This window comes from Notechis scutatus, chromosome 2 (assembly GCF_049901735.1).
Source record: "Notechis scutatus isolate UNSWTSFEM ecotype Mainland chromosome 2, rNotScu1.2, whole genome shotgun sequence".
Taxonomy (NCBI): Eukaryota; Metazoa; Chordata; class Lepidosauria; order Squamata; family Elapidae; genus Notechis; species Notechis scutatus.
The window spans coordinates 57,167,956-57,189,220 of record NC_142010.1 but is presented as its reverse complement, the minus strand read 5'-3'; the positions used below and the strand labels follow the sequence as shown (position 1 = coordinate 57,189,220).

At 48.2% G+C, this 21,265-nt stretch overlaps 1 protein-coding gene across 1 annotated transcript; it reads left to right on the top strand.

The window, feature by feature from the left end:
- The first annotated feature begins 4,525 nt into the window (after positions 1–4,525).
- BARX1 (BARX homeobox 1) lies at positions 4,526–14,971 on the top strand. Its single transcript, XM_026676720.2, has 4 exons — positions 4,526–5,269; positions 11,254–11,542; positions 12,364–12,448; positions 14,220–14,971. The coding sequence occupies exons 1-4, from the start codon at positions 5,059–5,061 to the stop codon at positions 14,382–14,384; spliced, it is 750 nt and encodes a 249-aa protein (XP_026532505.1). The 5' UTR covers positions 4,526–5,058; the 3' UTR covers positions 14,385–14,971.
- Positions 14,972–21,265: the final 6,294 nt, after the last annotated feature.

Sequence of the window (21,265 nt, the reverse complement as noted above, 5' to 3'; positions counted from 1 at the left end):
TGCCTAGCGATCTCCAAAGGTGATGGACTATACAAGTTCTCACCATCCCAGCTGGGTCCGCAATCCAACAAAATCCACGAAATTACGGACTGCCGGCGCCTTAGGTTGCATAAAATAGAAAGGAATTGAGATCGATTATCCACATCGGGTTTGCTCGAATTCGCCGTGTCTTTTCATGGGGGAAGGAGGGCTAGCGGAGAGAATAGTTGGGAACCAAAACTTCTTTTCTATTATTACTGCTGTCCACGTTCGTGTTTCACCTTTTAAGGAAAGTTCCACGGAGCGCGACTTACTAGGAAGACTAGACGCCTGCTTGCCAAAGGCTAGCCGGCCAGCGTTTGCACAACCCGGTTTCTGAAAAATGGTCGTGAAACCGCCACAAATCTTCCAGATCTCTGAGATCCGAATCTGGCAGATAAGGAAGTGGAAGATTTGGGCTGCAATCAATTTCCTCCTTAAAGGAGTCCGGACGAGACTTCTGGGGAGCATAGTGAAGTGGCGGGGACGGCGTCTTCGGAAATCCATTTCTGTCCCGTCCACAATAATGTCTGCGAAACGAAGGCTGGCTAGGCAAGCAGCGGATCGCCCTGCAGGACTGCGCGAATCCCAGCGGAGCTTCCCGGACAATGAGCATGAAAGCGAAGGCCCTCGTCTCGGGATAGATTGGCCCTTTTTGTGGCAGAACTTCAACGCTCTGTATAGCCTTTTATTGCTTACTCTCTGTTGCCCCTTGGAACCTGGTGGTTCGAATCCCAATCCAAATATTTGGGTGGCGCTCACTTTAGATAATAAAGTCCGATTTGGCTCTTCCAATTGTCAGCAGAATAAGTTTTGATACCCAAAGGATGGTACCATAAGATAAAACGCCAGGTGGCCAGTCCAAGGGGTCTCCATTCTTCAAAAACTTCCTGAGCAAAAGTTTCCCGATTGGAGCTCTGGGGTAAGGAAAAAGAAAGTTGAGCGAAGCTTAGCAGTTCCAGCCTAGTTTAAATATTGAACAAATAAATGGGGTATAAGAAAATGGAAGCCCGGAGAAATTTCAGATGGATACTACTTTAGAAAGGCCAAAAGCAAAGAATGTGATTTTTTTTTTAAATAGTACCTTTTGCTGACCTCCTCACTGAACCTTGGATTGGCTTTTAAATTTCTGCCTACCAAAAGTCAGGCGCTCCAAAGTGCGGACAAGATCGAACAACTCCGCGGTTGGACGCGGTGCAGTACAGAATGATTATCGGCAAGGAGAGGGGAGTTTATCCACCTTGAAGAAACCGTTGCCTTTTTTTTTTTAAAGGATTCCCTTATTCTTGGATAGGGTGGAGGCGTCCTTTCTGATGTTTAGAGCAAGCTTGTTATCCTGATCACTGATCACTCTTTTTCCGTTTTTTGTTTTTTTTTAAAAAAAGATCCCCTTCCGTGCCCATTTCTTCCTAGCCTTTCGGTTTATTTTAGTTTTGGGGTTGGTTTTGTTTTGCTTTTAATCGGGAGTGCCATCTTCAATGACAGAGTGGGTGGGCAAGGCGGTAGGCCCTTCCTTGGATATTGTTTCGCACTGATTTCAGAAGCTTCTTCTTCGGGGATTGTTTTGGGATCGTTTTTAATCATACAGTGGGCTAAGCATTCCATTAAATTAAAACGTAATGAATTGGCCAGCGTTCGGAAACAAAACCAATTTCTAGCAGAGAGGAAACCAAGCATAGCTCCCACCTCTTTCCTAAAAGAGCAGCAGAAAATATACAAGCTCAAAAACATCTCCAGCTGTCAACGGACCTGATCATCCAACCAAAGGTAAAAGACTTTTAAATAGTTTGAGGAGAGAGGCAGCGAGGTGCGTTACTTGTTCCCAGGCAGGGAAGCCTTCAGTCCCGGAGCTATACCTGAAGCCTCCGCAGTAAGGACGTCTTCAGCCAGGCAGTCCGATGCATGTCCAGCATATATCCGTCTCCCTGAGTTCCCGGGCATGAAGTCTTGGATACACCTGACTAGAACTGCCCAAATCCTTGAATGGTGAATTATTGCTGGATCTAACCATAACTTAATACACTGGACTTAGACGTTGGCCAGTTTGTGGTAAGTCAAGTCGTCTCTTGGTTTAAGCTTCCTTCTTTCAGCACCTCAAAATGTTGGGGACTTCCCTTGCGGAGACACTAACCCACTTTCGGACAGAAACGCAGCCCCTGCCTTCTGCTCAGTCTTTTCTCCTAACACCTTTTGCACCGGTTGCAATGAAGTGATTCCCTTGGTATGAAAGAAACATGCATAAATGTTGCCTGTTCATAAAAGCTCTGTGGCTCTAGGATAAATATTTTCTAAGAGGGAGGGAGAGAGGAGAGAGAAAGAGAGAGAGGGAGGGAGGGAGGGGGAGAGAGAGATTGTAACTGATTAAAAGAAATACATTTCCATAGCAGAATTTTATCTAAATTCATACTTGATTCTCCCTCGTCGATTTTATACATGTTTCCCAAATGGTTTCCCAGAAAACTCCTGCAGAAAGAGCGAACCTACTCCTAAGAATTTCACTTTCAAACCTTTATTGTCAATGAACAACATGTGTACAATAGTGCACCCTCGCAACATAAATACATCTCAAAAACTCACAGTGAAAGAAAGAAAATCCCAAACTCAGTGAATCTAACCAACTGTACTAATCCTCTATACATATCTGTGCATAACATTGCATTATTGCACCAATGTGAGCATGTTGCACGTTGAGCTGGCCCTGCGAGTTTATCATACTACATAGTTATGGTGTTATATTGCATTTAGGAGTCTGACAGCTCGCAGATAAAAACTGTTCTTCAGCCTGTTCCTATGACTGGCTATGCTTCGATATTTCCTGCCCGGTGGTAGAAGAATAAAGAAGTGCTGACCAGGGTGTGAATCATCCCTGAGGATTTTCCTCACTCTGCTAAGGCAGTGAATGCTGAAGTTTTCGTCCAGCGGGGTGTTGGGGGACACCCTCTGTAATGTCAAGCCAGCATACCATACCGTAATGCAATAAGTGAGGACACTTTCTATTATGGGCCAGTAAAAAGAGTAAAAAGAGGCCATCCGTTGTTGTTCCACCTTGTTTCCCTCCCCCCAAGACCCTGAGGAAATGGAGTCTCTGTTCGGCCTTCCTGGCCACCTGGATCTTATTATTTTTCCAGGTGAGATCTTCGCTAAGATGGACTTTGCTAAGAAGGAGAGGAATGCAATCTTCTTTTTTTCCCCCAGTTGTATCTGGAGAGGTTTTTAGTATAATTGCTTCAATGCTTTCAATCTTGTGTATACTTTCAACCCATCGGGAGATGCTTCTGGTTAAACAGGCATAGAAGTGTCTAATTTTGTTGGGGGGCTCATTTTGTTTTTAGTAAGTGCAAGTTTACTCAGCTCCAATTAGTTGAATGGCACTAATGCCCAGATGAGCATTAGGTTGCTGCCTTATACCTTCTTGAACATTATAAAACATTCAAGTCATCTTACACAATAGTGTTGACCATCCTGAACACTGTATTAGGTCATGATTCTCGGGTAATCTACAAGATTCAACGAGGTCTACAACATTTGTACTGCAAGCGAGGTGGTTTCTGCTGCCCAAGGCTAATTAGGGATGGTTGGCCTTCAAAAGTCGCGTCTTCTGACTCTGGAATCCCATTGCAACCGGGGCAGGGATGGGTGGACCAAAACCCAGCCGCGATCATTCACGGGGCCGATCTTTTTTACTGTGAGAGGAGCATCCCGCATTCAGAAACATTCTCATTATCCTCAGCGAAGTCCAGCGGTTTAAGGCACCCAGGCCAGGACCGGGTAGAATGTGAGTTCCCGTCTCGCCTTAGCCATGGAAGCCAGCTGGGTGACTTTGAACGAGTCGCTCTCTCTCTCTCTCTCTCTCTCTCTCTCTCTCTCTCTCTCGACTTCAACCCACCTTGCAACAGAATTGCTGTTGTGGGGGAAAATAGGAGGCGCGTGTGTGTGTTGGATACGTTCAGTTAGTTATAGTATTTGTCAAAACAATAAAGGCGGGATAGGACTCAACATAAAATAAAACGATCCTATTCTTACATGCCATCACTCACAAATGACGCTTCCCTTTGATAGTCAAGTAAAGGTAGGAAAGGAGTAGAAAGGATTCAGGGCGAAAGAGTTGGAGAATATAATCTTGGTTTCAAGCGCTCTTTCTAAACGCAAGTCCAGATAAAGGTGCACCGCATCCTCGTACTTCAGGGGCACCCGAGTAAAACTGCCCCTGTAAACTCGTAGTCGCCTTCAAAGCGCCTTTGCTCGGCGTTGGGAACCTGAGAGGCAGCTTGTCAAATGACTAAACTAAGCCAGGCAGCCTCCAAACTCTTCCAAACGCCTTCGAGAAGAGGAAAGCAGGGTCGCTCCTTTTTCTTCTTCCTTGCCTTTCATCTTCTGGCCTTGGCAGTTGAGGACTTGGCCATCGCCCTTCAGGCTCCTCGGGATCCGCCGCTGTCTCTCCCCTTTCCCCTCCCTCCGAGACTGTCCGGGGGCGCTTTGGCCCGCAGGCGAGGCAGGCTCCCTAGATGGAGTTGCGAAAGGGGGCGGGCGCGCTTCAGCCGGCCAGCCCCAGCCGCCAATCCGCTGGGTTTCGCGCCGGATCAAGAGCGCTTTGCCAGGTACTCCCCGCCCCTCGCCGCACGCCGCCCCCGCCTCCCTCCCGCGTCGACATCCCAAGCCCCCTGCGCTCCCAGCAGCGTCACTCTTATAATAGGCTGTTGTCCGGAGTGGCGCTGGGGTGGAGAAAGAAAGCTGCTCCTCCGAGGCCGCGCCTTCGAGCAAGCCGAGGCTGCAGGCTTCCCGGCTTGGCCTTGCGACCGAGGGCAAGAGCAGCGGCGGCGGCGGCGGAGTGGGGGAGGGATCCAGCTGTTGGCAAGGTGGTCGGTGGAGATCCGCGGAGCCTTCGCCCAAAGGACCAGCGCCTTCCAAGCAGCGAGGATGGCCCCAGCCTGCCCGAGGCCTCCGAGCGTCCCGGCCGAAGCGCCAGATGAGAGGCTGCTCTGAGTTTGGAGTGGCGGAGCCGAGTTGGCCGAAGGAAAGGAAACTCTGCCAACAGGAAAAATGCAGCACCCCTTGGATCTGGGCGCCGCCGCCGCCCACTATTTCCCCGCAGATCCTTTCGTGGACCACCGGTCGCATCGCTATCGGAGTTTTATGATCGAGGAGATCCTGACGGATCACCCGGATGCCAAGAGCGCGGCGCCAGCCGGGGAGCTGCTCAAATTCGGCGTGAAGGCTCTACTGTCGACCCGCCCCTACCACAACCCCCTAGGTAGGTCTTGTGTCTTCGCTTGGGCGAGGTGTCCCTTGGTGAACCCGGGTGTGTGCGCCTGCGCGTGCGTCCCTGGACGGGAGGGGGCAAGGACCAGGTCTTCTTGGAGGGAGGGGCTGAAGTCAAGCCTTGGTCGAGGATGGGGCTGCTCCCTGGAGACGAGGGGAAGAATATTCTCCCCCCTTCCCTCCCAGCCGTTCTTCCTCCCGCTGAACTCGGTGATCTGGAGAGGAATTGCGGCTCCCTTCTCCCTCCCGCTCCCCAGGTAGCCCGCCTTTGGGGTGTCACACCCTCTCTGCAGCTGGAGACGGAAGCTGCCCTCCGACTCAACGGGGAGGGCTGGCTGCAGCTGCGATCCTGCAATCCCCTGCGAGTTGGCCTTGGGGAAACAAGTGGAGGGGGGAGTTCTTTAGCGCCCTGCTGGGACGGAGGACCCGGGAACACCCCCGTGCGACTTTTGAGTTTAGATTGCTTGCCGCGGTGGAACAGACAACAAGCACCGAGCAATTCTCTCTAAAGGCCAGTGACAAATATGCTTAGTGGGTTTAAACGAGGACAGCCCCATTTCCTCAGAGCATTCTCTTTCCCACAGAGAGTAATATTTTCCTTCCCACTGATTCAAAGCCCATGGAAAATCTCAACTCTTTCCCGGCCTCTCCCTCCCCGCCTTTAAAATTAGGCTTCGGGGCTAGGCCTGTTCGGAATAAGGCAGAGTCGATGGTCCTGCATAAAGTCTCTGTCTTGAAACTTTCGGGATAGAGTGACGGGTCCAAGTGGAGAAGTTTTGTCCAAGCTTTCAGGGAAAAGGTTAAACAAACAAAAAAAAAAGCGAAAGCTTATAGAGGTTCAAGGACTCCAACCCAGTTGGGGAGGGCAAAGCGGCCAGATTGAGCCAAGGTGCGCCAGACTTCTTTCAGGTACAACTTGAAGGATTGATCTGGACCAGCAGAGGAAAGAGGGTCCCTGGCCCAATGAACTTGTGGAACAGCAGCTGGGATAGGGAGGGCTAAGGAGGCCTGGGCAGGCGGATACCTAGTCGCATTTGCGCCTTTTGAAAGTCCTGTGAGCTCCTGGACCGGTCTTGTTCAGGGAACAACTCTTTGGCCTTTCTGCTCTGGGTCTGCCCAGATTGCTGCAGAAGAAGCCCCCCCCCCAGGCCTGAGGAGAAAGCGGCCCTGACTTTAGGTCAAACTGGGCCATTTCCTCAAGAGGAAATGTGGGCCAGGCTGAGGCTTGGAAGAAAGAGAGAGGGAGAGGGTTGAGAGAGAAAGGGGGACAGGGGTCGCTTTCTGGCTGTTGCACTCCCTCCCGTACCTCGGATCTCCTTGGTGCCTTGGAAAAGCTAAGCTGAGTCTCCTTGTCTGTCAACTCCTTGTCACTTGGTCCTCCCCATGTCCGAACCCGTGAATTGTGCCTCGAGGAGAAGGCGGAAAGCACAAGGAAGGCCTATCCTTTGGGCCAGCGGTTGCATTGGTCAGAGGTGGGCCTAAGATGCTTGTCAATAATCGGGTTCTTTCCCACCCTCCGTTCAGTTGCGAGAACCATGGCGAGGGTTGATTTCCAGGGGTTCTCCCTAAATGCGCGCTTCACTCTCCGCGACCACTAAGCCGAGTGAGAGACCAAGGGCCGCTCCAGAGCCGGCTGAAATCCGGCTGAAATCGACCAGCCTTGGTTGGAACCTTGGGCTCTTTTCACAGTGTTTAAAAAGTGAAATCCAATCCAGTCGGTGTCTAAGGCTCAGTTCTGGGGAGTCACTTGTTCCCTGCTTTTGCTTTGTTCTAATTGGAGAATGACCCCGAAGCAGGCACGAAGCGGCCCCTGCCCCCTTCTCTTCTGCTCATCAAGAAATTGTTTTAGGTTAATGGGGAAGAAGGAGGAGAGCGCAGTTGGAGATTAGGATCAAGAGTAGCGAGGAGAATCCCTTTGTAAAGCCAGCGAAGGCCTCTACGCCTCTTCAGATAAAAGGCTATTTCTTCACTACTAATACTCCTATGTGTAGTATGATCAGTACTGTTGTTATGTCAATAACGAGGACAGTGCCAGGTTGCCAAAAGGTTGGCCCAGTGACATTATTTGTATGTGTAAAGAAGTGATGGTGTGTGTTCTATTCTTCTGCCTTACTCTTTCGTTTTGAAAATATGACCTCCCTGAAATCCACAGGCCTAATGAGATCCGAATAGATGGGGGCGCTTAGATAAACCTTCTGTCTCCGAGAGCATTTCTGGAGGGCCTCTGCATTCCCGCTTTGGAATATAGGCTTTTACTTGCAGGACCTCTTTTCTCTTATTGCCGGATTCCACAGCCTAAATCTTTGCAACAATTCTCCACCCTGTCTTTATGTCAACACAAAAGGGCATTGGATATTAAGGACAGGCGCAGAGCAGCTCCGCTTAAGCTCCCTCCAAGGTTTGCTGCTAAGAAGGGGTTGGGTTGAAAGCTAGAGGCAAAGAATGGGACCCTGGGAGGAAGAATGGCTGTAAATTGATTTCAACAACGAAGGCAGAAAATTCTGAGTCTACAGGGAGATTCTCCAGCTCTCTATCGATTAATCAATGGTGAGAATCCCGAGCGGAAATTCCAGAGCAAGACATTAGCAGATTTTGCCACTGGAACAAATCCGGCGGGATCTCTGCTAAGTTTTACATCCCCCGCCGCTAATTTACCATTGTCAACTTGAGTATCGCCTTTCAGAAGCCTTCAGAGAAAAGTAAAATGGACGCATTTCCTTGAAATGATTTTAAGCTATGCCTGTTCTTTAAGATGTATCGCCAAGAAGGCTGAGGTTAGGATTGGAATTCGCCTGGATAAGGAAGGGTTTTGTAAGATTCAGGAAACAATGTTTCAAAGATGGAGACAGAGTACTTGTTTGACTTTCCTTGAGGCTTCTTGACCTTCAAACAGACCTTGAAACAATAAGCACTTCAGAGTTTGCTTTAAAAAAAAACCAGAAAGAAAATAGACCTTGACTGGACGTTTCCACGATCTATCTCCCAACTTCGGAAAGATGTAAAAGATTCTGAGTTATTGTGCCCTTGCTTTTTGCTATTGTTGGCTGGGCAAGATACCGAAGCTAACGTGGCTTCTTCCTTCTATGAAGTCTTGCGGGGTGGGGGGGGATTCCTCAAATTTTGTTCAGTTCTGTAGGCTTTGCTTCTGCATAAACTTGCCTGAGAAGACTCGGTACTAAGTAATAGGACAAAAGAGTTCAGGTTGGTTGTGTTCCAAGTTCCAGGGATTTTAATAGGTATGGTTTAAATGCACATAAAACTGAACTGAGTGAGAGAACTTGAATAGACCCTGTATTATTATTGTGGCTGTTATGTGTTCACAAAAATGTGAAGTCACAGCTGCCAATTCTTTAGCTAGTGTTGGCCTCCATACTCATCCAAGAACCTAGGATGTCGTTAAGTGTATAGCCAAGCCTTTTGCAATTGACTGATGTAGACTGGTCGACAACTGCAATAAATTGAATTGATTGATGGAAATTTTGTCAGTGTGCAGATTTTCTAAGTGTTGCCCAATTTTTTTTTTTTGGTATGGCTCCCAGTGTGCCAATATGGTCAGTTGCTTGGTCAGCCAGGTGTTTAGACTGGATTTGGCATTTTTATCCATCTATCAAGTCCTTCCCAAGGATTTGGAATATTCTTATTTTATAGTACTGGTTGGCACAAAATTAAGAAACATGGTTTAATGCAATAATATAGATTTGAGCCCCTTTAGCGTGCAGTACTGAGAAAATATTGAGAAGTAAATCTGTATGTTTTCAGTTGTACCTCAACTGAATGAAAAAGTGTACAACTGCAGGTTCTTATAAATTTACTTTTTATATCCTGCTACACCCAAAAGCAATTTATTTCTCATTTCACCTAAAGATCACAGTACAGCTCTGATTATTTCAAAATTTGCTTATATAATTGAATGGAAAGCTATCCTTAAGAAGCAGACAAAAAGTTTCAACTATATATAATTGTCATATATTTATGAAATATGATTGTGTTTGTTTTATAGTAGATGGATTTATGCTTCAGTTTAAAAGATAATACTTATATATTGCATATATAGCTGTAAAAGAAAATATGTGATTATTCATTTCCACATATTATGAAAAAGTAAATTCTGATAAGTACAAATTTAATGTTGTGGGGCCTTTGCTTGGTTGTTTTCTTGCAGACATTTCATTATCAAACTAGGTAAAATCCAATTTTATTTTTGTCTAATTAAAAAAAGTGCACTAGTTGCATTTTTTGAAAATTATTTTGGTGCTTTTTTTTTTTTTTTAGCAGCAGTGCTTGCTTGCTTCCTTCCTTTCCAAAAGATCTGTTGCTTTTCGAACCAAAAGAAAGACTTCAATGATTTCTGGGAGCAGCTTAATGAAATAATATCTTTAAAGAAGCCAATATTGACCGCTGTCTTAATGTCTCGCAGGCGCAGTTCAAAACCCTAAAACCTCAACAAAAACAGTAAATTCCATACTGGAAATAAGTAGGCGCTCCTGACGTCACAGGGGCTTATACCTTGGAAGGGTACCATTATTTTCCCCAATCAATGGAAAATTCACTGTATTGATTTATGATGGAAGGGCTCTCTTGAAGTAACCGGCCGCTGCTTCCCTTGGAAAGGCTTCCAACTAAGAGGCCAGGATCGCAGCTTTAGACCGTCGAAATTTGCGGTCAAGCAGCATCCGCACTGTCCTTACCACCCGTTCCAGAAGAAGCGCTTCCGATCCCCGAAGAGCTCGCAAGGGGGCTCCGTTCGCCTTCAACCCGGAGCCCTTCGGTATATAACCCCGAAACCTCAACGATGCTGCTTTGCCCCGCACTTCTGGGGCCCTGCAACTTTGATTGCCGACAGAACAGGCGCAGGGATTTGATCGCCATGAAAAACGGTTGTGTTTGTTTGTTTTTTGCAACCAATCACGATTCCTCAGAAAGAAACCCTGTTCTTAATCACTAGAGCCAGGACCTTTAGAAAGTGGCGCTTGCAGTTTTGGGACAAGCCTCCACACTCACCTCCCGACCTGATATCGGCCTTCCTCAGTAGGGAGAGTACCTTGAGACTTGTGTAGAGATTGGGGGTAACGGGAAAAGAAATCCCGGGCGTACGAAGGCACCAGATTGAGCCAAGAAAGGCTCCGCAGGGTTGGATTTTTAACGCTGTCCCTGCGTTAAAATAGCCCTTAAACCTGGAAAAAAAATGTGTGTGCGTGCGAAATGCCTGCCCTTAAACTTCTGCTTGGGCCAATCAAATGCTTGTGGAATTAAAGAGGAAGCTACCCACCGGGCAGTCCTGCTGAAATCGGATAGGACCCCTTTTTACCCTAGCTAAAGGTTACCGTTACTATAATCCAGAGGTCTCCAAACTTGGCAACTTCAACACTTGTGGACTTCAACTCCCAGAATTCTGGGAGTTGAAGTCCACAAGTCTTAAAGTTGCCAAGTTTGGAGACCTCTGGACTGCAGTCAGTCACAGCAAACCCCAAAACAAGCTTAACTGAAAAGCTTCATCTGCCCCAACCGGCGCCCTCCAGATGCATTGGGCTGCTGCCATGGTCCATCTTGTCCTGCAGAAGGAAGGCTGTGGCCCCCCCTCCCCCCCGCCCCCCTTCAGCTTGTTTCTAAGGTGCCGCCAGACATTCCCCCACCCCCGGATGAATGCAGAGGTCTGTGCCAGAGAACGAAGGAGACTTGGGGCGCCCTTCTCGCAGGCCTTGGTCGCCTTTCTGGGAGCCCCATCGAGACGCAGAGGCGGGTAAAGGCAGCGTCAGCTATCTTGTGGTTGAGAACAGTCAGCCGTTCCCGAAGTGAAGCAGGGCAAAGGCTACATTCCTCCCCCCCGCACCAGCGCCTTACACAGTTTTCTTTGCCTTCCACACTCACACACCTCCTCTCTGGAGATGGGGCTGAGGTGGGGATTTCCCTGGTTTTGCCCAGCGTCTGTCCTGTGTGTCATCCCCTTCTGTCTTTCTGCTTCTCTCTCTTCCCCAGCGGTGCTGAAGGCGGAGCAGGCGGCAGTCTTCAAGTTCCCGCTGGCGCCGTTGGGCTGCTCCGGTCTGAGCTCGGCGTTACTGGCGGCCGGCTCTAGCCTCCAAGGCGGTTCCGGGTCCCCGCACCTGCCGTTGGAGCTGCACCTCCGCGGGAAACTGGAGCCGGGAGTCCCCGAGGGGGGCGGCAAAGCCAAGAAAGGCCGTCGGAGCCGCACGGTTTTCACCGAACTGCAGCTGATGGGCCTGGAGAAGCGCTTCGAAAAGCAGAAGTATCTCTCCACGCCCGACAGGTGGGCATCCCCGGAGGTCAGAGTCCCGCGCGGGGGGGCGAAGAGAGGAATGGGGGGGTTTGTTTACTGTGGGATGTGAGAGCTCGCAGGAGAGAGATGACGAGAGGTCTCCAAACTTGGCAACTTTAAGACGTGTGACCTTCAACTCCCAGAATTCTCCAGCCAGCTATTCTACCCAGAATTCTCCTTGGCTGGCTGGAGAATTCTGGGAATTGAAGTCCACACAGCTTAAAGTTGCCAAGTTTTGGGCCTCCTTGGTTATTAAGTCAAGATTTCCTTCAGATCTGCAAGCGGAGGATCTGGGAGTGGGCGAGTGGGACGCGACCTATTTGCCTGCCAGTGGTCCAGTAGCGTATTATGGAAGAGAAAGTGGGTGTGAGCGCGCACACGCGCACCTCTGAGGAGGGAATCCCAAGTGGAAACCCGGCCTTTTCTCGCATGAAGGTGGGTGGGTGGGTGGGGGACAGCCGTGAAGGGCAGGAGGATTTACGTGGGTGAACAAAAGCAAAGGTCTGCCTGTCTCTGTTTCACCACACAGCCCTCACACACGTGAGGTCTTAAGCTGGACCAGACAAGCATTCCCTGAACAGGAAGCGTGGCCGGGAGCTGCTTGTCAAACGGCAACCTGTTCTGGGTCGTGCCTTTTCTGGAAGCCAGCTGACCTCTCAGGGCTGCTCCCGGCGCTTCTTTTCAGGCTCTTGGCGGGAAGGAGACCCGTGTGCTTTGCCTTCAGTGTGCCAGACGCTTAAGAGCGGACCCGTGTGGGAGAGGCAGGCAAGCAGAGAGGACCAATAATCAATGCATCTTTCTTCTCCCTGTAGGATAGATCTGGCAGAATCCCTGGGCTTGAGTCAATTGCAGGTGAAAACCTGGTACCAAAATAGAAGAATGAAGTGGAAGAAAATAGTAAGTGTGCTGTTTTGATGTTCAGACTATGAGCTTTTCACCCAGCGCTTATTGACACAGCCAAATTGTAAACATTTACTATCAAAGCGATCTTAATACACTTAGGGCTTTGATCCTTCTTCAGGGATCCCTTCGTTTGGGGCCCAACTCCCATTATTCCCAATCAGTATGGACATTTCACATTGGAAAAGCACACTAACTGCATGAGGAGATCTTCTGGGAATACCATACAGAGGCAGGATTTCTTCTCCTTTCCTGGGCCTGGGCCTCCAGCCTTCGCTTAAGGAAGCTGTGCCGCTTTAGCAGTTAGATTTCTGCGGAGTCCACAAATAGCCCACCAATCATCCCAAAGGTGCTCTTCAAAAGGCAAACGGACTTTCTTGGTTGTTGTTTTTTTAAAATTCGGTTACTAAAGTTCAAAACTGAGGAAGCTTCTTGGATGAGAAACGAAACATTTTCAAGGTAAAAAGTAAGAAAGTCCAGTTGTCTTTTGAAAAACACCTTTGGGACAAGCAAGACCTGGATGGTTAAGAATCTCCATAGACGTTTAGCCAGGCAGGGCAGGGCCATTTTCCCCATCTCAAGGGCTTGTCGCATATAAAAGGACCAAGACTGAAAGCCTGCTTGTAGTCCCTGACAAAAACAGGGGAGAAGCCTTTCGATAAAGTGGGAGCCAGCTGGGTTTATGAACAATATCCTCACGCCCCCCACACTTTAAGGCACAAGCCATGACGTGCTTAAATCGCAAGGCACGGGGCCAGGAGGAGACTTGGGCACGGGTTATTCTGGCTTGGAGTCTTCAGCTAGAGAGGAGAGATTCCTATAGGGGCCATTTGGGAGTCCTTGGGGGCAAAAAGAAGACCTCAATGAGGTTTTTGATTAGGGCAAAAGTATAGGTTTGTGCACAAAGGTCGTTGTAATTTATGCAGCGTTGTCTGACCAAACAAGGCCACGTCTCACCCCATCTCCAGCCAGCTCTATCTACTTTGGCTGAGGACGAGAAGCCTCGTGACCCAACGTTGTTGTAAGGCAGCGGTTGGAGAAAACCTCTTCGGGAGGAGTTAGTTGGTCTGCAACTAATCCAGCGGGGTACTTTCTATTCAGGGAGAACCCCTGGTTTGAAAGACAACGCCTGTAACTGACGGTGGGTAGCCTGCTTCCCCCCTCCAAGGCCTGCGCAGCATTTAGAGAGTAGAAGCCCATTTCTCAAGCAATACAGGAGAGGAGGAAAGGCTGCCACCTTCCTTAACCAGCAGGTCCGTAACCTGAACACAACGTAACCTGTGTGCTCTCATCGTTTAAAATTAATCACTGGTGGCCCATTTGCCGCAGATGAAACGATTGCTCATTTACCCCAGTTTCCAATCACATCCGCATGGGATTTGACCAAGGGGCGCCGCAGCCAGAAAGGACGCCTGTGATTTTCACCCGCCTGAAATGCGTGAGGAGGGAGGGAGGGAGGTGTCCAACAAAAGGTGTCTTGCTGAGTAGAGGTTGGCCAGTTGGATATTTGCCTTGCAAGCTGGTGTTCGGTACCTTCTCCGCAAAGACACGCCTGCAGAAAAGAAAGAGGGGGCCAGACTACCTGCTGCGCAGCGCTAAGCAGCAATATCTTGTCATTGGGCTCGGGGGTGACTTTACGTTTGCCAGCCGCCCCCCTCCCCCAGCAAGCTTCACTCCCCAGCAACTATGGCTGTGTTTGGATTTGGACTAAGTCAGACCCTTTGCAACCTTCAAGTGTGGGTTGTTTTTTTTTTTTTTTTTTTTACAGGTTTTGCAAGGCGGAGGCCTCGAGTCTCCCACCAAGCCCAAAGGCCGCCCGAAGAAAAACTCCATCCCCACCAGCGAGCAACTGACCGAACAAGAGCGAGCCCGGGAAGCCGAGAAGCAGCACGCGGAAAACCTCGACTCTCCCTGCCAAGTCATCCAGGAGTAACAAGGGAGCGCCGCATGCCCGCGGACTCGAGGTCTGGCTCCCGGATTGCGGATGCTGGACTGCAGGCGCCCGAACTGGCCCCGGCTTGGCCGGCGGAAAGGTGACTGGGAGCAGCGGCCGTCAAGACTGAACCTCAAGCCTCACACCCGCCTTAACTGAGCGACGGGGCCCCGCCAGCTTGCAATACCATCCCCGGGGGTCGCCTGCCTGCAAGCAGGCGTGGACAGCAGGGGCCACGAAAGCCCTCGGTTGCAGCAGGGGTCTTGCAACCGCTTTCGCCGCCGTTTAAGAAAGTTACCGCACGGAGGAAGGAGACGAGGACGATCCGGGGGTGGAGGTGAGGGTGGACTCCGACTCCCAGTTGATTCCGTTGTAGGATTTCCTTGGCGTCTGAGCCCTTCCGCCCCCTCCCTGCGTGCGCCTAAGGAAGAGCCGCTCCCTCCGAGGGGGCTTGTGGGGATTCGACCTTGCCCGTTCCTGCGCTGTTTAAGAGAGGGGGAACTTATTCGGCAAACTCATTTTGCAACCAGTTTGTATTAACGTGAAGATATTGATTTTGATTTCAATAAAGTATTTTATGAACGATGGGGCTCAGACGGGTTGTGCGTTCGTTTCCTGGGATCTGGCAAAATGTCCCCCCTTCCCTTCCCGCAGCCTCCTCGCGAGGAGGTCCAGCTGCGATCAAAGGGGATTTCTCCGAGGTAAGCCTGCAAGAAGTCCACATTGTGAAAACAGCCCGGTTGTGAAAGGAAATTTGGCTCAAGGAAGGCCCAGAGGTCTGATCCGGTGTCCTTATTTTGCTTTAAGAAGCTGCTTAAGATCAACTTCGTCTGCGCTGCTCCGAATTGATTCAGAGCTCGGCCTGGTTAGAATCTGAATGGGAGGCGTTCAGGAAATTCTAGGGCTTTAAGCTAGACCAGGTTTTTTAAAAAAATATTCTGGAAAACAAGTGAAAGAGAAAGTCTGCTTTTGCCTTCTTGCCAAGAAAAGCACAAAGATGTGCCCAGGAGGACGATGGAGGTGCGCTCCACTTGTAGGAGACTTGGCTTTAAACCCACAGAGCTGCAATTTAGGAAAACGTACCACTGAAACAAGCAGCCTTCACCCAGTGTATGTCCATCCAGCCTTCACCCAGTGTATGTCCATTCCCCTTAAAGTTCTGCCTGAAAATCAGTGGCACCTCACCGGTTTGGGAACCTATCTTTCCCTTCTGACAGGAGCAACTAAACCTCATGAGAGCTCAGTATCCCAAAAGTATAAACTAATAGCGCCCGTTGTTTTAAGAAGGGACCACTTCTGGATTCAGTGAGAAACAAGTTTGATAAGGAGTTCTAGAACCTGTTCTTAAAAAATGTTTTTAGGATAATATTATGAGAACTCTCTCTTTTCCTGAAACAAAAGAGATTGACTTCCGAGTAAAGAAAGGCCATCAGTTTGAAATCAGTAAGGCAAGCAGCTGGAGAACAAAACATGATCAGTTTTCAAAAAAAGGTCTGCTTTGAGTGTTTTGAAACTACATAGAAATCTGCTTCAGTCGGTGCCTCACATTTGAAGGTCAGGGCAGTAAATGTCAGGGGTTGCCTTCCCTTTGGTCGCCTTCACTTGCAGTGATTGAAAAAAAGGGGACTCACTTGGTTAAAACCAGTCTCCCCGCTTTACTATCAAGTTTTGTAGAGCACACCATGGCCAAGGGTCAGAGTTCATAGACGATGGAAAAGCATTTAGCCACATTCTATTGGATAAAGTTGGTTGAAATTAGACAAGAGGTTTAACTAATGATATATAGCAGAACATACGAATCCATTCACTAGCAACCCATCTAAAACTTTAGCAGGGCCGCTCGAACCACATATCTGTATATCCAGATGGGTGATTCTAAGTAGGCAGCAATTGTTTTTTTTTTTTTTAATTTAACACATGGGGTGGGGCTTGGATAGTTTGTTTCTTCTTTCCAGCTCCTAGGAGTAGAATTACAGGCACTCCTGCCCTCAAGCCATCTTATTATCTAGTCCTGTAGAGCCTAATTTGAAGCCTGCAGGAATTCTATTTCCCATTAAGGCAGCTTGGGTGGCTTTCAACATTCTCTCTCCTTTTGGATTCTTTGTGGTTTGGTCAGGGCAGTAAATGTCAGGGGTTGCCTTCCCACATTCGTGGGCTTATTCTTTCTCTTTCGTTTGCTTTGGTCACCTTCACTTGCAGTGATTGAAAAAAGGGGACTCACTTGGTTAAAACCAGTCTCCCCGCTTTGCTATCAAGTTTTGGGAGAGACTGGAACCCATGCATCCTTTTGTGACTCCCAATGGGCCAAGAGGAGGGATCACCCTGAGCCTTACTTCCAACCTTACCTTTAAACAAACAAACAAACTCCCATTGAGCAAACCCGAGAAAAGCACATACAGTCTTTTGGGAGCTAGGGCAAGGTTTTATCCTAACCGATAAAATAAACACAAAGCAGCTAAACGGAAACCTTGCATTTTCCTGGAGTAAGTATAATTGTGGTGGGACCAGGCTTGTGTCTTTCATTAATATAGGATTGCTTCATCCTATAAAAAGAGGGGGCCCTTATTTCCAACTATTTTGTAGTATCCAAGATAAGCCAGAGATCAGCGGATTTATCGCAATATAAAACCGAAGATATTTTCTTCTAAGCAAGTCCTCAAGAAGACTTTAGGCGTTGTTCTTTGGCAGAAAGCTGCCCCCGCCCCCAGCAAACGGGGTTTGCTCCCAATAAAACATCAGAGAATAGCGCCCCTTCGAGGTTCTCGAGACTCCAAATGAGACATCGACCTCTTCTTGCCTTTCAGCTAGAAGGGAAGAAGGTCGGCCATAATATCTTTCGCGAAAGGGACTGAATTTTGTTTCTGCTTCTAACTCCTTAATGAGGCATGACTCATCCCTGGTTGTGTTTCTCAGCTGTTAGTTCCCCAGCTCGCTAACCCTAATTCGACATTACGCTGGCTGGGATAACCGAGAGAGGCAAAAACCTCACGATTTCATTCCCCCTCACTTTTGCAGATATTCAAAATGCATCCCTGTCGCCCACCTCTTGCTATCCTTTATTACTCCAGTCTTCTCTAGTCTCGTGTGCTGGACTTCTATACGGCAGCTGGGAGTTTTGGGAGTGGAAACCTAGCATATTCGGAGGACGTCGTGCGTTGTTAGTCATTCTAATTCTGACTCGAATTTAATTTTAATTAATTTTTATCCCGCCTTTAATACACACACACACACACACACACACATATAATATTTATATTTATAAATAACTCAAGGCAACAAGAATATCTAATATTCCTTCCTCCTATGTTCCCCACAACAATATATCTGTGAGGTGGGCTGGGCTGTGAGAGACTGGCTCCAAATCACTCAGGCTGCTCTCATGCCTAAAAGGGGCTAGAACTCGGAATGTCCCGGTTTCTAGCCTGCTGCTTAACCACTAGGTCAAACCAGCGATGGTATATGACATGACATATGACATGGTGTGACGGAGCCAGTAGCAACTGGACCCTCTTTTGATTCCCCCCTCCCCCCACCGGACGGTAGTCCCGATGCCTGAAGGCTGGCGCAAATCCCCCCCTCGGATTTAATCTTCCTCCATTGAAATCGGTGGGCTTGAAATATCCCTGGATGTGGGTAATCTATGCGACGGGTGGTCCCACAATTCCACCCCCTTTCCCAATAATCTTTCCAACCGCAGCCCAAGAAGCTGGCGCTCTGTCTCCAATACCTAAACCCAGTTTGCAGATTGAAAGAAGATGGAGCAGCCTATCTTGAAGGAAAAGAAGACTTCTCGGAACCAGCGGGGGTGTGAACATGTGAAACGGGCCGCCGTTCTTAGCGCTGTCCTTGGAATGGACTCGAAGGCCTGCGGAAATCAGCTCCTAGCCTGGGACAGCCCCGGTTATTGTTTGGACTTGGACCTTAATCTTAAACACAGAGGCTTATTGTTTATTCGGGGTATATTCCACCTTAACTTCACGGTGCTCTCATTTATGTAACCCGTAAGCTTTACTTACCACCCCGATCCCAAATCGCTCTTTCCACAATTTTATTCAGAAGGAGCGCTTCAAAACAGGCAGGCTGCGAAAGAGGTCGCCCAGATCTGGCGAGGGCGGGTGGGATAAATCCGTAACCAGAGGGCAGCAAAGGAGAGAGAGAGAAAACATCCCCTGGGCTGCCATCTGGGGATCATCCAGATTTCTGCAGCCCTACTCAATGAAACCATCGGTGGAGAATTTAGGATTTCAGGGCTCAGTCTGAAACGCGAGAGAAGAGGATGGAAACAAACTGGGCGTGTTCGAACAGCCCTCTTAGCAGGCCGCCAGTTCTCAGATGGCTATTCTTCTAAATAAGTCTTTAGGAAAACTAATGGGAGATGGTGCTGGGTGAACCCCAGAAGTGGAGAAAGGCGTCGCTCTGGCGACCGTCTAGCCTGGAGCCTTTTTAAAAAGAGTAGTTCGCTTCGCGATCCATGCGGCGGCCCCCGAGGAAGCGCACAAGTGACTTGGGAACCCGCAACGGAGCAGTCGGCCTGGAGTGTGGATTTCCCCTTTCTCTTTTAGCTTTCGTAGGACGCTGGGCCCCTCGAGGAGTTCGTGGCGAGGACACTCAGTTCACTTCAGGTGGTTTTTCTCGTTAAAGTTGCTGTCCTGACTTCGGGTTTTCTCCAAGGATGGGCAGAGGAAGCCGCTGAACTTGCAGAGGAGCTGTGCCCTGTCGGCCGGATCGGCGGTCAAAAGATACCACAGTCTTCTGCAGCACCAGTCGTTGCCTTGCTTGTCTTAAATCCTGGGTAAGGCTTCTCTCCTATCAGCTCCAAGGGCCAGGGCCTAAGACCAGGAAGGCAGCCCAGAGGCCCTTGGTACTTGTCGCTAGAACAGGATTGGCTCAGACAAAATGGCGGACCGAGCGCGCCTGTTTTCTGTTGCCAGAAGCCCCGGCGTTTAGGATTCACTTGTTCCCGGGCTCGTTGGTGGAGGCACCTTCCTTAATCCAGGAAACGGATTTTGTCTAAGGACATCTGGCTTGTCCCGCTTTAGTTCCTGAAATCTTTATTTTGATTCCCTTTACCACATTAAAAATGTTTAAAGGCGCTTTTATTATTAGCAGAGCCATTTTGCTGGGCGAGAACAGACCGGCGGTTCCTGCCCGGGAGAAACCGCGCCATTAAAGCCGCGAAGGAAGGAGAGCGGGGTCCTGCTTTCCACAGAAATGACAGAAGGGGACATTTGATTCATAGCACTTGGAAGGGACAAATAAATTGATATAAAGGTGATGGCCAATGGTACTAAGGAGATTTCTGAACAAAACGTGCCCTCGGAGGAAGGCGTTTTGCAAGAGGCTTGATAGAGCGTGGGTCGAAAAGGTCAAATAGAAAAATTAGTTCAACCAATTATGGAACATGTGATGTGTAATTAATACAGTATAGCACATAATACCATATATTTTTATTGAAAGCAGCTGGAGTACCTTCGTATAATAAGTTTTATAAACCTGTTCTTCAAAATTAAGGAAGGATGACAGAATAGTTGCTGACAAGAAGAATAAGTTAGCCTCACAATATTCAGATAGTGATAGAAAAAAAAGTTCTGAAATTGATTTGTGTCCCAAATAAAGTCAGGCTTGTATAAAACATACCAAGGCAATTATTTAATCTGCTGTATCTTGAACTGAATTTTCTTGACCTTTGTAAGGGAAAAAAAGGAGAAATAAAATGTGGTTGGTATTGTATGAGCAAACCAGAAATGCACACCAAGCTGCAAGCTAAGTTTTGTCTAGTAACTTGTGCAAATTCAGTTAATGTGCATCCCCCCCTCCTTCTGTTCAGTTGTGTCTGATACTTGGAGACTACCTGGAGAAGTCCCTGAAGGTTTTTTTTGGCAAGGATTTTTAGAAGTGGTTTGCCATTGCCTCTTTTCTAGGGCAGAGAGAGAGAGAGAGAGAGAGAGAGAGAGAGAGACAGACACAGACACAGACACAGACACAGACACAGACACAGACAGACAGACAGACAGACAGACAGACTGGCCCAAGGTCACTGGCTTTGTGCCTAAAGTGGATTAGAAGTCACAGTTTCTGGGTTTCTAGTCTGATGCCTTAACCATTACATCTAATTGGCTCTCCTTATTTCATTGGGATAACTGAATTAATCCTAATTCAGTTAAATAAGAGCAAGCTTGTACAAAAGCCTTTTGGTGGAAACTAAACAGGCAGCAATTACCAAGAGGTCTAAGTGTCTATTATTTCCACTTTAATTTTTGTTACTGTTGTTAACTGTCAAGTTAATCTTGACTCCCACTGCCTATGAGGCATCCCTGGAGTTTTCAAGTTTTCTTGCCAACATTTTCAAAAGTGGCCTCCTACCTAGATTTGAGGGAACCCAGCTGGCATTTGTGCTTGGGTAAGATTAGAACACATGTCTTCCCACTCCCCACTCCTAGCCTTGTGCCTTTTATCATTATACCAAACTGGAACCTAATAGGGTTGGAAGCAGTATTTGCATCCCCCAGAGTAAGTTGGTAGGGTCTTGGGTGAATAACCATCATGGCAACAGAGCAGCTTGATCAGAATGGAATGAAAGTCCTAGGTACAAAGTAGCCTTGTCCAAAAGCAGCATATACAAAGAGTGAGCTTTTGATGTCACAAAACTGTATCCAGCTGAAAATGACTTCTGTGCGACTCGATGTCTTTCTAAATGCTATTTAGTAAGCTACTAAATCAAACCCATCACTCTGCTAAACAAATAATTCCCTTAATACTGTCAAACAATTTGCTAAGTCTGTGCTGCTATTAATCCTTCCATGCTTCCTTTCACCCATCTCTTCTCATTTATAACTGTAACATTGTTGCTTGTATCCTAACGATTTTTACTGACTGTTTCC